This window comes from Pristiophorus japonicus, chromosome 1 (assembly GCF_044704955.1).
Source record: "Pristiophorus japonicus isolate sPriJap1 chromosome 1, sPriJap1.hap1, whole genome shotgun sequence".
NCBI classification, from domain to species: Eukaryota; Metazoa; Chordata; class Chondrichthyes; family Pristiophoridae; genus Pristiophorus; species Pristiophorus japonicus.
Window position 1 is genome coordinate 221,340,715 of NC_091977.1, and position 17,487 is coordinate 221,358,201.

Genomic DNA, 17,487 nt, shown 5'->3' on the forward strand with positions numbered 1-17,487 from the left:
AACTGAAAGCATTCCCGCAATTATATTTGACATTTATGCAACCGTATCACCATGCATCATTTATTACTTATATGGTCCCGAAAAACATTCCAATCTCACAACCCAGTCCTCGTCACAAGAGCCCTGCAATGCTACAGCACTTTAAGGCCAATTTTTGAGGCAATCCAAACCAAATTCGCAGTATAATTATTTTTAAAATATATAACACAATGCCAAACTGCTGGTTTTTGTTTAGAACAATTGTTCACTTCAAACTATTTAAAAGTCTTTGACAAGGAAGAGAGTCAAAGATGTTAGCTTATGCTTCCTGGCAACTGGCAGAACAGCAGCATGACAGATGGCTGGCAACAGGTCTGCACATACCTTCGACTGCAAGAATTGCATGGATCAATGTGACACTTTTGGATTCTTTTTTAAAAACTTCTTGGGCTGGATTTTTGGCTTTTGAGACTTCGGGGCGGTAATGACGGTGGGGCGGTCCTGATACCGCCTGGAAAACGTTTATGCTCTCGTCTGCAAAATTTGGCAAAAAAATTAGGTTCCGTGACCGGGGGCGCAAAGTCAAGCGTTACACAAGGAAGTTTTTGCGCCGAGCCGAAAATTGCAGCATTAAAAAAGATCGACATTTTGCGCATGCACAAGACGCCTTCCAATCTTCCTAGGCGCAAGCGAAACTTTAGGTCATGGTGATTTCCTTTACGCATGTGCAGGTAACCTGACCCACTTCCAACACAGCGGGAGGGGAGACAACGTGCACACCGCTTCTCTCCAGCAGTTGCTGAGGCATTAGTGCAGGCCACAGAGAGGAGGTGGCCTGCACTCTATCTGTTGGGTGGAAGGAAGTCCGTGCCCAGCATCTTCAAGAGAATATGAAGGGAGATAGCCCAGGAGGTGTCAGCAGCAGATACGGTGGTCAGAACTGGCACACAATGCCGCAAGAAGTTCAACAACCTCACGAGTGTCATCAGGGTGAGTACCCTTCACATTTATGTAGGCCTGCCATGGTTGCAAGATCAATGTGTCACACAATGTTAAGGCTTTGATGAAGCTGCCCATTCTCTATCTGTTGCAGGTCATGGTGTGGGTTGGTGAAGCCAGCTGAAAGCTGCAGGCTCACTTCTGCAGCCATGCCCTCTGCATTCAGGATGCAAGTACCCTCTTGTCCCCTAATCATTGTCAACCCTCCACGCAATCCCCTTCCATTGTTGTTAGGCATTGTCCAAAGGTCACCCTGAGCCGCTAGGCTACCTGCCTCTCACCTCCTTCCACTTTTCCAACATGATCAGTCAGTCACCAGCCACACAGATTCAACTGAACACATTTGCTTCCACATAGTGGCAGATATTCTACTATGGAATGCACATGTGGCCTAAGAGGAGCTGCACACTTACTCAAACCTTCTTATTGCAGGCCAAGCTATTGCATAATAGGAGGGAGCAGCAACGCACCGGGGCGGACAGCCTTATCTGCAGAAGCTGACAGAGGTGGAACAGAGAGTGCCGGCCATCATGGGCACACCAGTTCGCACGGTGGCCGGCGGCGAGGCCAAGCCCCCACAGATAGTGATGGTATGTGAATGGCATTTGCGATTAATGTGAATTCCTTGAGCCCTAATATCAAGTGGCGTAGTCCCATTACATATAGATGTACAATGCCACCTTCCTCTTATCTGCCTGCCCCCTCCCTTGTTGCTAAGCATACTTCTGTTGTTTTGTGCTTACAGAAGACTAGCCAGAAGCGCAGCAGCCTTCGCTTGAGGCATCCACATCTGGCCAAGAGGGAGATGACGAGGGAGGGGAGGACAGTGTGCTCCATGAGCGTGACACCTCATTAGTCCCAATGTGCGGGGACTCAACTTCGGGGAGGACGATGACTTCAAGGGGTTTGATGACTCTGAGATTCCTGGCCCCAGTGGCCTACAGCAACAGCCAGCAGTAAGGGAAGCTTGGAGGCCAGCTCCTCGGAGGGCGAGTCAGCATAGTAGACCTGCTGAGAGACAGGCAGGCGTGGACCTAGACTTGGTTGCTCTGTCCGGGAGAACACTGAAATGAATCGCGAGCTCATAGGTGCATTGGGTAGGGTCCCACAGAGCATAGACACACTTGCTTGTGAATATGGCGGAGGCCGCCTCACGCATTGTCCGTGCATCCGAGGACTTCAGCGAGCCCACCTTTGCCCGCTTACCGACGCAGATGGGCTCCAGCAGCGACAGTGGCATTCCAGAGTGCATGGCACGTGCCAAGGGTGACATTGCAGCAGCAATCACATCGCAGGCACAAGCTACGCTGCAGCTTGGTGATGTCATGTGATCACTGACTGCTGCCATCCTATCTGTGTTCCCTACTGTCCAACAGCGAAGTGACGGTGCTGAAGCAGCCCAGCAAGTTGTGGTCACACATCATGCTCCGGATGATGAGGCCCAGCCCCGTATGAGTGTCAGTGGTCCACAGGAGCGGGAGTTCGGGCAGTCGAGCGGCCTATAAAGGCCAGAGAGTCAGAGGAGGCGGCCACAGGAGCGGGAGTTCGGGCAGTTGAGCGGCCTATAAAGGCCCGAGAGTTGGAGGAGGCGGCCACAGGAGCGGGAGTTCGGGCAGTGGAGCGGCATATAAAGACCCGAGAGTCGGAGGAGGCGGCCACAGGAGCGGGAGTTCGGACAGTCGAGCGGTTTTAAAAGCTCGAGAGTCGGAGGAGGCTAGCTGGTGCAGGGGCAGAAGGTAAACAAAGAAGAAAGAAGAAATCGAAGTGGGATGTCACAGCCAAGCGGGTAAGTGATTGGCTGGTTGGTGAGTATTTGATCTTTTATTTTTGTTAGCAGTGAGAAACCTTTGGAATTGTTACAAATTAAGTTAATCTAAGGGTTAAGTCATGGCAGGTGTGCCCAGACCCGTGTCATGCTCCTCCTGTGCTATGTGGGAAATCAGGGACACTACCAGTGTGCGGGAAGTGTATCCAGCTGCAGCTCCTGACAGACCACATTGCGACACTGGAGCTGCGGATGGATTCACTCTGGAGCATCCGCAATGCTGAGGATGTTGTGAATAGCGCATTTAGTGAGTTGGTCACACTGCAGGTAAAGGTTGCACAGCCAGATAGGGAATGGGTGACCATCAGAAAGGGCAAGGGAAGGCAGGTAGTGCAGTGGTCCCCTGCGGTCACATTCCTCCAAAAGAGATGCACCGTTTTGGGTACTGTTGAGGGAGGTGGCTCATCAGGGGAAGGCAGCAGCAGCCAAGTGCATGGCATCAGGGGTGGGGCTTTGCTGCACAGGAGGGCAGGAAAAAGTGGGAGAGCTATAGTGATAGGGGATTCTATTCTAAGGGGAATAGATAGGCGTTTCTGCGGCCACAAACGAGACTCCAGGATGGTATGTTGCCTCCCTGGTGCAAGGGTCAAGGATGTCTCGGAGCAGATGCAGCCCATTCTTGAGTGGGAGGGTGAACAGCCAGCTATCATGGTGCATATAGGTACCAACGATATAGGTAAAAAAGCGGGATGAGATCTTACAAGCTGAATTTAGGGAGCTAGGAGTTAAATTAAAAAGGAGGACCCCAGGATTGCTACCAGTGCCACGTGCTAGTCAGAGCAGGAATCGCAGGATAGCTCAGATGAATATGTGGCTTGACGAATAGCGCAAGGGGGAGGGATTCAAATTCCTGGGACATTGGAACTGGTTCTGGGGGAAAGTGGGACCTGTACAAACCGGACGGTCTGCACCTGGGCAGGACCAGAACCGATGTCCTAGGTGGAGTGTTTGCTAGTGCTGTTGGGGAGGGTTTAAACTAAAATGGCAAGAGGATGGGAATCAATGCAGGGAGGCAGAGGGAAGTAAAAAGAGGGCAGAAGCAAAAGGTAGGAAAGAGAAAAACAAGAGTGGAGAGCAGAGAAATCAAGGGCAAAAATCAAAAAGGGCCACATTACAACATAATTCTAAAAGGACAAAGTGTGTTAAAAAAACAAGCCTAAAGGCTTTGTGTCTCAATGTGAGGAGCATTTGTAATAAGGTGGATGAATTAACTGCGCAGATAGCTGTTAACGGATATGATGTCATTGGGATTACGGAGACATAGCTCCAGGATGACCAAGGCTGGGAACTCAACATCCAGGGGTATTCAATATTCAGAAAGGATAGACAGGAAGGAAAATGAGGTGGGGTAGCATTAATGGTTAAAGAGATTAACGCAATAGTAAGGAAGGACATGAGCAGGGATGATGTGGAATCTATATGGGTAGAGCTGCGAAACACCAAAGGGCAGAAAACATTAGTGGGAGTTGTGTACAGACCACCTAACAGTAGTAGGGAGGCTGGGGACGGCATCGAACAGGAAATTAGGGATGCGTGCAATAAGGGTACAGCAGTTATCATGGGTGACTTTAATCTACATATTGATTGGGCTAACCAAACTGGTAGCAAGACTGTGGAGTTGTTGTTCCTGGAGTGTATAAGGGATGGTTTTCTAGACCACTATGTCGAGGAACCAACTAGAGAGCAGGCCATCCTAGACTGGGTCTTGTGTAACGAGAGAGGATTAATTAGCAATCTGGTTGTGCGAGGCCCCTTGGGAAAGAGTGACCATAATATGGTAGAATTCTTCATTAAGCGAGAGAGTGACACAGTTAATTCAGAGACTAGGGTCCTGAACTTAAAGAATGGAAACTTCGACGGTATGAGACGTGAATTGGCTAGGATAGACTGGCGAATGATACTTAATGGGTTGACGATAGATCGGCAATGGCAGACATTTAAAGTTCACATGGATGAACTACAACAATTGTACATCCCTGTGTGGCGTAAAAATAAAAAAGGGAAGGTGGCTCAACTGTGGCTAACAAGGGAAATTAGGGAAAGTGTTAAATCCAAGGAAGAGGCATATAAATTGGCCAGAAAAAAACAACAAACCTGAGGACTAGGAGAAATTTAGAATCCAGCAGGAGGACTAAGGGTTTAATTAGGAGGGGGAAAATAGAGTATGACAGTAAGCTTGCAGGGAACATAAAAACTGACTGCAAAAGCTTCTATAGATATGTGAATTCATAATGGAGAACAAGGAAATGGCAGACCAATTGAACAAATACTTTGGTTTTGTCTTCACTAAAGAAGGCACGAATAACCTCCCGAAAATACTAGGAGACCGAGGGTCCAGTGAGAAGAGGGAAATGAGGGAAATCCTTATTAGTCAGGAAATGGTGTTCGGGACTGAAGGCGAATAAATCCCCAGGGCCTGATAGTCTGCATCCCAGAGTACTTAAGGAAGTGGCCCTAGAAATAGTACATGCATTGGTGGTCATTTTCCAACATTCCCTGTACTCTGGATCAGTTCCTATGGATTGGAGGGCAGCTAATGTAACCCCACTTTTTAAAAAAGGAGGGAGAGAGGAAAAAGAGAATTATAGACCGGTTAGCTTGACATGGGTGGTGGGGAAAATGCTGGAGTCAATTATTAAAGATGTAATAGCAGCGCATTTGGAAAGCAGTGACAGGATCGGTCCAAGTCAGCATGGATTTATGAAAGAGAAATCATGCTCGACAAATCTTCGAGAGTTTTTTGAGGATGTAATTAGAAGATATGGTGTATTGGGACTTTCAAAAGGTTTTTCACAAAGTCCCACACAAGAGATTAGTGTGCAAAATTAAGGCACATGGTATTGGGGGTAATGTATTGACGTGGATAGAGAAATGGTTGGCAGACAGGAAGCAAAGAGTGGGAATGAACGGGTCCTTTTCAGAATGGCAGACAGTGACTAGTGGGGTGCCGCAGGGTTCAGTGCTGGGACCCCAGCTATTTACAATATACATTAATGATTTAGACGAAGAAATTAAATGTAATATCTCCAAGTTTGCGATAACACTAAGCTGGGTGGCAGTGCGAGCTGCAAGGAGGGTGCTAAGAGGCTGCAGGGGGACTTGGACAGGTTACGTGAATGGACAAATGCATGGCAGATGCAGTATAATGTGGATAAATGTGAGGTTATCCACTTTGGTGGCAAAAACAGGAAGGCAGATTATTATCTGAACGGTGACAGATTAGTCAAAGGGGAAGTGCAACGAGACCTGGGTGTCATGGTACATCAGTCATTGAAGGTAGGCATGCAGGTACAGCAGGCAGTAAAGAAAGCAAATGGCATGCTGGCCTTTATAGCGAGGGGATTTGAGTATAGGAGCAGGGAGGTCTTGCTGCAGTTGTATAGGACCTTGGTGAGACCACACCATGAGTATTGTGTGCGGTTTTGATCTCCTAATCTGAGGAAGGACGTGCTTGCTATTGAGGGAGTGCAGCGAAGGTTCATCAGACTGATTCCCGGGATGGCAGGACTAACGTGTGAAGAAAGACTGGATCGGCTAGGCTTATATTCACTGGAATTTAGAAGAATGAGAGGGGATCTCGTAGAAATGTATAAAATTCTGACGGGACTGGACAGGTTAGATGCAGGATGAATGTTCCCGATGTTGGGGAAGTCCAGAACCAGGGACACAGTCTAAGGATAAGGGGTAAGCCATATAGGACCAAGATGAGGAGAAACCTTTTCACCCAGAGAGTTGTGAACCTGTGGAATTCTCTGCCAGAGAAAGTTGTTGAGTCCAGTTTGTTGGACATATTCAAAAGGGAGTTAGATGTGACCTTTACTGCTAAAGGAATCAGGGGGTATGGAGAGAAGGCTAGGGTGGGGTACTGAGATTGAATGATCAGCTGTGATCATATTGAATGGCGGTGCAGGCTCGAAGGGCCGAATGGCCTGCTCCTGCACATATTTTCTATGTTTCTATGAAATGGACGGTGCTGTCCTTCCTGAAGATGACAGCATTCCAGCTCCCACCACTGACTCTCTGACCTTGCACCTAATTCAGTCCACTCCTGATCCATCAGAGATTACTACCGCCGATCTGAGGCACTGCAGTCTGCAGCCAGGCCTTCCAGGCCCAGAGCTGGTCCAGAACGTCATCCTAGGCCATCTGCACTGTCTGGCCCACCAACACAGCAGCCCTCAAGCAGCCTTGCTGTAGGCACTGAGGCCTCATTGAGGAGCAGCAGGCGTGGGAGAGGGTTGAAGGGAAGGCGGGGGGGGAGTTCAGGGCAAGTCCCATGAAGGGGTGGGACAACGTTGTGGAGATGCCGATTTATTGTTATGACGCATGTAAATAGTTAAGTTCAATTAATCCACTTCATTGTTCTTAAGTGCCATGCAGCAGAATGCTGTTTATTGTATGGTTTGTTTTGGTGGGGGGGACTGTTTGTTACTTTGTTGGAGTAAAATGTCACTTTGACCTTTGTCATTGGTGTCGTATGTATCATTTCAAGCTCATCGGAGATGTGCCTTTATGGTGACACATAGCATGGCCAGTATAAGCTGCATCCCTCAGCTTCCTCCATTCAGATCCATTATGAGTTGGCAACTTGCAGTTCTTGGTCCGGAAGCATCTCCATGCGGCCTCCCCCATGGATGGTGTGGCTGTCCAATCGGGGTCTCGCCAGGCTCCTCTTCATCGTCGTCCTCTTCCTGAGGTGAGCCTGAAATCCCCACTGGCAATGCCTGGCCCCTCATGATGGCCAAGTTGTGCAGCATGCAGCACTCCACAATGAATTCGGAGACCTGTTGAGGGGAGTATTGATGGCTGCCTCCAGGCATCGGAAGCGTTGCTTGAACACCCCAATTGTCTGTTCGATGATGTTGCAGATGGCTGCATGTCTCTCATTGTAGCGCTGCTCTGCTTCTATGGTGGGATTGCGGAGAGGGGTCATGAGCCAGGTGGCTAGGCCATATCCATTGTCCGCGAACAGCTAGCTGCACCCTTCACTTTGCTGGGAACCCAAAATTGGTTTCTGAATACCTCTGCGTTGTGGAATGGTGCTCGCAAGGCCACGTGTGTGTAGTCAATAGCTCCATGAACCGGTGGGAAGCCCACAATTCCGCCAAACCCACATGCCCGCTCATTCTGGCTGTCACTGCTCATTGGGAACTTTATGAAGTTCATTCTGTGGCTGTACAGAGCCTTTGCGACGTGGCGAATGCAGCGATGTGCAGCGTATTGAGAGATGCTGAATATGTCCCGTGCTGCTGCCTGGAAGGAGTTGGAGCCATAGAAGGCCAGCACCAGTGACCTTCACTGCGACAGACAGCGCAGTCCTGTTGGCGCTGTTGGCGCTGTAAAGCTGTAGGTCTGCTTGTAGTGGATGGCATATCTGTGTCTGCACTTCCTTTCGGAAGCGCAGCCTTCTCACACACTGCTCCTCAGAGAGCTGGAGGTATGAGCGTTGGTGCCTGTAAACCCGTGGGGTGGAGGGGTAAGCCCTCCTCCCCAGACATCTTTGGTCTCTCCTCATCCATGGGCCGACATGGCCAAGAGCCCTTCTTCTATCTTGGAGCATGATACGCTGGCGAATTGCTAATGCCCCCATTAAATTCTCTCATTGAAATTGTAGGGACACTGTAATGGCAGATAAAACTGCCGCTTTCAAGTTAGAGCTTCACGCAGCGTGCTGTGCACAACCGTTGCAGTCAATGTGACCTGCGATGTAGGATCCTCCTTCCTCAATTTAAATACACGCAAATACTGTCTACTGGACCATGGGACCGCCTGGTTTTTCAGGTGTCTTTGGGGGCAGGCATATAATGCGGCGATAGGACCCAATTTTGCAGCTGGGGCGAGTGTTGCACAACGATTGACATCATGATCTCATTGAAACTGGAGGCAGGGCACGCAAACCCTGAGCCGAAGTTGCCGGCCGGGCGGTAAAAGCTGGCCACCACTGTTATACCTTAAAACACCCTCTACCGCCCCTTCAGGACGCTACCAGAGATGTAATGGAGCTGAAAATCCAACCCCAAAACTAGAATTTTTATTCAGCATCATTGGCCATTCCTATAAGAACATAAGAAATAGGAACAGGTGTAGGCCATACAGCCCCTCGAGCCTGCTCCGAAATTCAATAAGATCATGGCTGATCTGATCATGGACTCAGCTCCACTTCCCCGCCCGCTCCCCATAACCCCTTATCATTTAAGAAACTATCTATTTCTGTCTTAAATTTATTCAATGTCCCAGCTTCCACAGCTCTCTGAGGCAGTGAATTCCACAGATTTACAACCTTCTGAGAGAAGAAATTTCTCCTCATCTCTGTTTTAAATGGGCGGCCCCTTATTCTAAGATCATGCCCTCTAGTTCTAGTCTCCCCCATCAGTGGAACCATCCTCTCTGCATCCACCTTGTCAAGCCCCAGCTGTTTACACTGTACATTAATGATTTAGACGAGGGGATTAAATGTAGTATCTCCAAATTTGCGGATGACACTAAGTTGGGTGGCAGTGTGAGCTGCAAGGAGGATTCTATGAGGCTGCAGAGCGACTTGGATAGGTTAGGTGAGTGGGCAAATGCATGGCAGATGAAGTATAATGTGGATAAATGTGAGGTTATCCACTTTGGTGGTAAAAACAGAGAGACAGACTATTATCTGAATGGTGACAGATTAGGAAAAGGGGAGGTGCAAAGAGACCTGGGTGTCATGGTACATCAGTCATTGAAGGTTGGCATGCAGGTACAGCAGGCGGTTAAGAAAGCAAATGGCATGTTGGCCTTCATAGCGAGGGGATTTGAGTACAAGGGCAGGGAGGTGTTGCTACAATTGTACAGGGCCTTGGTGAGGCCACACCTGGAGTATTGTGTACAGTTTTGGTCTCCTAACCTGAGGAAGGACATTCTTGCTATTGAGGGAGTGCAGCGTAGGTTCACCAGACTGATTCCCGGGATGGCGGGACTGACCTATCAAGAAAGACTGGATCAACTGGGCTTGTATTCACTGGAGTTCAGAAGAATGAGAGGGGACCTCATAGAAACGTTTAAAATTCTGACGGGGTTAGACAGGTTAGATGCAGGAAGAATGTTCCCAATGTTGGGGAAGTCCAGAACCAGGGGACACAGTCTAAGGATAAGGGGGAAGCCATTTAGGACCGAGATGAGGAGGAATTTCTTCACCCAGAGAGTGGTGAACCTGTGGAATTCTCTACCACAGAAAGTTGTTGAGGCCAATTCACTAAATATATTCAAAAAGGAGTTAGATGAAGTCCTTACTACTAGGGGAATCAAGGGGTATGGTGAGAAAGCAGGAATGGGGTACTGAAGTTGCATGTTCAGCCATGAACTCATTGAATGGCGGTGCAGGCTAGAAGGGCCGAATGGCCTACTCCTGCACCTATTTTCTATGTCTATGTCTATATCTATAATCTTATACGTTTCGATAAGATCACCTCTCATTCTTCTGAATTCCAATGAGTAGAGGCCCAACCTACTCAATCTTTCCTCATAAATCAACCTCCTCACCCCAGAATCAACCGAGTGAACCTTCTCTGAAACTGCCTCCAAAGCAAGTATATCCTTTCGTAAATATGGAAACCAAAACTGCACGCAGTATTCCAGGTGTGGCCTCACCAATACCTTGTATAGCTGTAGCAAGACTTCCCTGCTTTTATACTCCATCCTCTTTGCAATAAAGGCCAAGATTCCAATGGCCTTCCTGATCACTTGCTGTACCTGCATACTATCCTTTTGTGTTTCATACACAAGTACTCCCAGATCCCGCTGTACTGCAGCACTTTGCAATCTTTCTCCATTTAAATAATAACTTGCTCTTCGACTTTTTTCTGCCGAAGTGCATGACCTCACACTTCCCAACATTATACTCCATCTGCCAAATTTTTGCCCACTCACTTAGCCTGTCTATGTCCTTTTGCAGATTTTGTGCGTCCTCCTCACACATTGCTTTTCCTCGCATCTTTGTATCATCAGCAAACTTGGCTACATTACACTCAGTCCCTTCTGCCAAGTCGTTAATATAGATTATAAATAGTTGGGGTCCCAGCACTAATCCCTGCGGCACCCCACTAGTTACTGGTTGCCAACCAGAGAATGAACCATTTATCCTGACTCTCTGTTTTCTGTTTGTTAGCCAACCCTCTATCCATGCTAATATATTACCCCCAACCCCATGAACTTTTATCTTGTGCAGTAACCTTTTATGTGGCACCTTGTCAAATGCCTTATGGAAGTCCAAATACACCACATCCACTGGTTCCCCTTTATCCACCCTGTTCAATACGTCCTCAAAGAACTCCAGCAAATTTGTCAAGAGGTGAACCTTCACTCCTTATGTCCTAAAGAGTGCTTTTGCTTGCCTGGTTATCTCGGCCAATTTGTAGTGTGCCCAGGGATGAAACAAATAACTTTTGTCACATTATATTTTGGATTACTGGTTTTATCATGTGGCCTCATGTGATCGTCCTTATTTTTGGAAGACAGCGAAATAACACTTTTAAATATTTGAACTATCTCCTCGAGCAAGTAGAAAACAATAAATAGTCATGACTGCAGTGCTAAATTACAGTGTATTCTTAGTGGCAGTTCTTATCTTTTTCCTCACTACCCATAGAAGCTCTCTGGTGTATTTCTTCCCAAAGTTTCATAAATATTTTCCAAGAAAGCAGCCAATCAAATATATATGCAAACCAATCCCACAAAATGATTATATTTGAATTGAATAGCTTAGTCTCTCCCTCAGACACCTGGCTAAGACAAAATAACCAACCGTGACAGAAAGAACACAACAGCATGATGTACATTAGAAAAAAAAGTTTAATTTGCGTCAGTAATCTCATGTCTCCTAGCAACTGGCTGAACACCAGCAATGACAAAAGTCTAGCACCAAGCCTGCACACCCTTTCAATTGCAAGAGCTGTCTGGCTTATACTGGGAGAAAAACAGAAGACTTGTGTGAACTGATTTGAAAAAAAAAGTGACGGTGAAGATAGAGAGGGTTAACGAAGACATTTTATCCTACAGTAAGCAGGAGTAATGCAGAAAAGTCACGAGGAAGAGCATAGCTTTACTAACCATATTCAAGCTGAAGGGCACTGCATGAACAGAAGCCATGGGCGTAAGGAGGGGAGATGGAAAAGGCAAAAATAAAATTATGTTCCCTTTATTCTGGCCCCAAAATATGCCTTAATTTCAGAAGAAAACACCAACGACACCAATGTGACACATCTACTTACCCAACACCTACTACTTTTGAGAATGAGAATATTGATTAGCACTGAACTATTAGCAGTTTTGTACTGTGGGCTCATGCAACTTAACAATTGGATTGAAGGGGGTCAAGCTTGGTTCATGTATAATCATCAAAAAGTTTCATTCTACTTACCTGGGGCTAGATTCAAACCAAAGGCCCAGAGGTGAAAGATGTTCCCATTTTCACTTTACTCGTTTTACTACTACTCAAGGAACCATCAAAATGTATAAAGTTTAACTTTAGTTAAATATATTGAAATAACTTGCGAGTCCACTATTAATTGCACAAAGTGATAGTTTAGTCCTTTCATATCTCACTAAAGAGCAATCAAAAGCATAAACGAGAAGGTTCAAAATTAATAATAACCTAGTAACCCAAGAGTCACAGATTTAACAGAACAGACTCAGTGTAACCAGGGAGTACATTCCCAAACTGATCCATGCTCATTTGCATTTGTATACACTGGGGGCTAGAAATTGCCCTCCGCCCCAAATGGGGTGGGTAATTCGAATTAAATGAATATTCTCCCCCCGAATCCATGGGGCGGAGAATAGAGGGAAATTGGCCTCCAACTTTTTTTAATTGTTGCGATGGTGTTTGGAGTGGCAGAGGGGCGGAAGTACGTTGGGAGTGGAGCGGAAGGTGTCATCAGTGCCGCGCTCTCCTTCAGTTAAAGGGAAACGTAGAAACATAGAAAATAGGTGCAGGAGTAGGCCATTCAGTCCTTCGAGCCTGCACCACCATTCAATATGATCATGGTTGATGCTGCAACTTCAGTACCCCACTCCTGCCTTCACTCCATACCCTCTGATCCCTTTAGTCGTAAGGGCCACATCAAACTCCCTTTTGAATATATCCAACAAACTGGATTCAACAACTTTCTGTGGTAGAGAATTCCATAGGTTCACAATTCTCTGGGTGAAAAAGTTTCTCCTCATCTCGGTCCTATATGGCTTACCCCTTGTCCTTGGACTGTGACCCCTGGTTCTGGACTTCCCAACATCAATAACATTCTTCCTGCATCTAACCTGTCCAATCCCATCAGAATTTTATATGCTTCTGTGAGATCCCCTCTCATTCTTCTAAATTCCAGCGAATATAAGCTTAGTCGATCCAGTCTTTCTTCATATGTCAGTTCTGCCATCCCGGGAATCAGTCTGGTGAACCTTCACTGCACTCCCTCAATAGCAAGAATGTCCTTCCTCAGAGTAGGAGACCAAAACTGCACACAATACTCAAGGTGTGGTCTCACCAAGGCCCTGTCAGCGAGCTCTGCAGTCATTTAGAGCACTCACTGGGCCACTAGGGAAGGTTTCAGCCGGGCCAGCAGCCTGGTACCCAAGAGGGGGTGCCAGGTTGCTTGTTGGCGGCCCAGCTGAACCCGTGGCCGCCACTGTTGGGCCGACTTCAGAGTCGGCCGACAATTAAAATAAAATGACGGCCTCGGCAGTGCGCCCTTCCCTCCAAGTGCCGCCCAGCCACTGGCAGCTTCCTGCCGCGAAAAGCTGTTGGGGGCACCGAGCGGCAGCGGCTCCACTCCCGAGGGGCAATTTCCCTCACGGGGCAGAAAGGGGTCGCCGCCAGGCGGAAAGGGGTTGGCACGTGCCCGACGGGCATAGCGGCGTTTCCGCCCCCCTCAGCCCAGGGGCAATTTTGGATGGCTCAGATCATCTGCCTGCCTCCGGTCGTAAAGGCCTTGCCACCCCATTACCTCCTATTAAATGCAGTAATGGACCTTAAAGAGTGGGGCAATTTCAACCCCAGGGACTTTATGATGAAGGTGTAGTACAAAATTAAGATAAGGTTCTTTAAAAGACAAATACTAGTGTACTTTCTATGCTGAAAGACAAATAGGTTTAGCTGCAGATTAATCATTGCAACTTTAATTGAACCCTGATCATGCAATTTCCACCATTCAAGATAAAGACTTACTTATGCAGAAAATCTTCACGGCAGCTATCACCAATGTCATCGTCATTCAAAACGGTATCCTTAATCTGAATCAAATTAAAACTCAACTTAATATTAAATCCTTTCATCCTAAATACGAGACAGCAGCGATACAAATGTCATCACTCCAAACGTCTAAATGTAAAAAAGGTTAAGAGAGGGGAAAATGGGGAGAGATAAAAGGAGAATTTCAGTTACCAAAAGAATTCAATATAAATTCATGAGAAGGATATTAATATTTGAGAATTGCAACAGGGGAAAATGTGAAATATTTTGAAAACAAAATTTGTTAATTTTTAAGTACCTAAAAGTGGAATGAGGGTGTGGATCTTTCAAAAGAAGAAGCAAACTCATTGCCTTCTTACGGCAATTAAAAGGGAAGCAAAGAAAGAGGCTATGGTCACAGACCTGAAATAGGAGAAATGTGAAAGTTGAGAATATTTGTGCGCCACTCATCTCATGCCAATTAGATTTCATATTTTGTTAAGGGCAGAGTTAACAAGACTCCTGCCCCTGACTGCATGAGTTTTGATCTCATAATTATGAATGTATAACGTAGATTAAATTGTTAAGAATTTATCGGCCAGGATGCAAGCGAAATACAGATCATAATGAAATAAAAATTTCAATCTTAATTCTAAACAGTTAATTAGGGAGGCTAAAATAGCAAAGAAAAAAAATTTCTTTTTTAAAAAAGTGAAAATATGTACAACTAATAGTTGCTAGAAATATAAGCTGAAATGAAATGAAAATGAGAAACTGGAAACCAAACTACAATGAGCTTTTGGGGAAGCATACTAAGATTAGACTATGATCAAACTATTGAACATGTGAGGAGTCCTAAAGATGGAAGATCTTGATCAGTGTACTGGTAATTTTAAGCTATTTTCACTGCAAAATACTTTTGAGTGTTTCCTTACCATTAAATGGAGTGGTAGGGTATGCAGCAGAGCTTATATGAAAGAAAATAGTGGTTAGTAACAAAATGCTTTTTTAAAACACTGTTCAAATAACCATAAGGTAATAGGACCAAATGAAATAAAGTAGCTTAGGTGTTAAAGGTATATTTTTATGCTCACCAGTCGTGCTGTAGCCGAATCGCAACAACGCACCCATCCCTGCAATGAAGTATATTTACCACAGCCAGATATTAAGACCAACACTTACAGGTGACACCTCCGAGCGAGGGGAGGGGGTAATGAAGGAAAAGAATATGCACCCAGTGTTCAAATGTGGCAAAATCTAAATGATGTAGTGTATACACCTAGGTGACAACAAAAGGTAGTATTTGGCTTGAGGAATTTAATTAATGGAAGAAAATTGTTTTTCATCTCGGGTGATTCTGTAGTGCAACGTTGGGAGCACCAATGTGAAAAACTACAGAATGGCAAGACATGAGTTTGCACCTGTTGCTCTGGGTAAAGTGAGGGCAGACTAAAAAAAAATGATAAAACTGTTTTTCCCATCAGCTTCTCCCATCTCCAAAGTGGCTCTCAATTTTGTTTCATTGAGCTCAATTTTCCACAGTGATTTGCACCGTTTTTTTTGAGCAGGCTGCTCTTTTTGGCCTAAATTGAAAAACCACAATTTCCCCAATCAATTTGCACCAGTGTAACTCAGTTAGTTATGATTTTTTTTGATTAGTTTTTTTTAATCAGCCAAAGGGGACGTAACCAGCCACCTACACCAATTCTGGCCATTTAGGGAAGTTTGGCCAGCTGATAGTTACTTCAGTTGTGCTTAGGCCAGCGTATGTGGCCTCTGTAGAAAATCACACACACAGTCCGGTCCCATTCTCGGTCCCCGGTTCTATATATACATAGATACAGAAATAGAGATAGAGATAGAGATATATATATATATATAGAGAGAGATGTTCAAGTACGCCAAACAAATGGGGGAAATTGAGCCCATTGTCCCGAGTGATTTCTAACTAGTTCTAACATGTTCTGGATCCCATTCTGCTACTTTGAAAATTGTACAGCTTTCACTCTGGTGTCAGCCTTGGTTCAGTGATTGCACTCTCACATGAGTCAGAAAGTTGTGGTTTCAAGCCTTACTCCAGACACTTGAGCATATTATCTCAGCTGTACTGTTGCATGTGCATCTTTCACATGAAATGTTAAACCGAGGCCCCATTTACCCCTCAATAATTATGTGGTACATTTATGTCATTGCTGTGCGCAGATTACCTGCCGCGTTTGCTTACATTGACTATACCTCAAAAGTACTTCATAAGCTGTGAAGCACTTTGGGATGTCCTGAAGTTGTGAATGGTGCTATATAAATGTGAGTTCTTTCTTTTAAAAAGAAAATGTGCATCACAGAACACTTGCAGAATCACTTTCAGGGACTTCGGGGTCCCTTACTGCCAGAAAATGGTCTGTTCTTACTGGAAACTAATGCAGCCTCAACTTTTATTTTTAAACTGCCTAACCTTTGCGGCTCCCATCTCAGTCTCTCCCCTCTGGCACCTGTTCCTCATTCAAGCATCTCGCCTTTTTCCACCCTTCAACTCTTGCTGATATTTCTTTGTTTTGGCCCAAGTGAATCCTCATCCTCAATGATTTAAACCTTCTCCTTGCCCTCTTTCCTCCAATTTCTCTGTCCTTCTTACTCAATTTCCCCCACCAATCAATCTATCTGGCCGATACTTAAAAACTCAAAAGCTCCAGTGTCTGAAATGGAAGTCTATCTTTTGGCAGCACAGATATGTATAGCCCATGAAGGGAAATGTTTGGATACACCCATAATAGTTCACAGTTGCAGAATTACTTCAGTCTCCATATAACAAGTTATCTCTACCTTGTACATTGCAATAATCAATCCCAATAATGCATCACTACAATTGTCAAAACATTATTTCTGACACTATCAGCACTGCAGACACAAACATTAACCAAAAAAGAAGTGATAATCTCAGCTAAACCTTCATTTTTGAAAAGCTGAATTCTCCATTACCAGCAGATATTCCAATTAATCTTTGCATGTTTTAGTTTCTCCCGGATAAAAGTTCAGATTCTATAAATAATGCAATCCAAAACCATATTAGCATTCCTATTAAATACTCCAATACCAATGGGAGTTTTAAATAAACAGTTCTGTTCACATCGATCATCAATTCTTAGATTTGAAAAGTTTTCAAGTGAACTTTCTTATAACTCCAATGGGTCTTGTAATGTCAGAACAACAGACAAGTTTCTTCCTTCTGCGCTTCCTTCATTGACCACCAGGGTTGCAATATTTCCTGAACAGAGCCAACTATTTCAGATAATTATAATCAAATAAAAGGGGTTTAATTCAACAGTGAGCAGTAGGGTGTGAAGTCAAGTGCTTAAAAAAACAATATATGTATTTTGTTTTGCATTTTATCCTGTATGCACTTCACTTATCTGTAAATAAAAATCAGTTATTATTTAAAATGTAAAAAGGGTGCAAACCACTAGCTTCTGAGGAAAAAAGGATTTTTAGTTAATTTTAA

General features: G+C 45.3%; 1 protein-coding gene and 1 long non-coding RNA gene across 5 annotated transcripts in view; one reads left to right on the plus strand and one right to left on the minus strand.

The window, feature by feature from the left end:
• The window catches only part of LOC139268475 (uncharacterized), a 70,769-nt gene that overhangs the window by 50,447 nt on the left and 2,835 nt on the right, over positions 1 to 17,487 (plus strand). The window lies entirely within an intron of this gene.
• c9orf72 (C9orf72-SMCR8 complex subunit) overlaps positions 1 to 17,487 on the minus strand; it is a 42,394-nt gene that overhangs the window by 9,970 nt on the left and 14,937 nt on the right. For all 4 annotated transcript variants that reach the window (XM_070886676.1, XM_070886647.1, XM_070886667.1 and 1 more), the window contains exon 4: positions 13,989 to 14,053. In XM_070886676.1, coding sequence (XP_070742777.1) covers positions 13,989 to 14,053 — 65 coding nt within the window. The remainder of the gene's footprint in view (positions 1 to 13,988; positions 14,054 to 17,487) is intronic.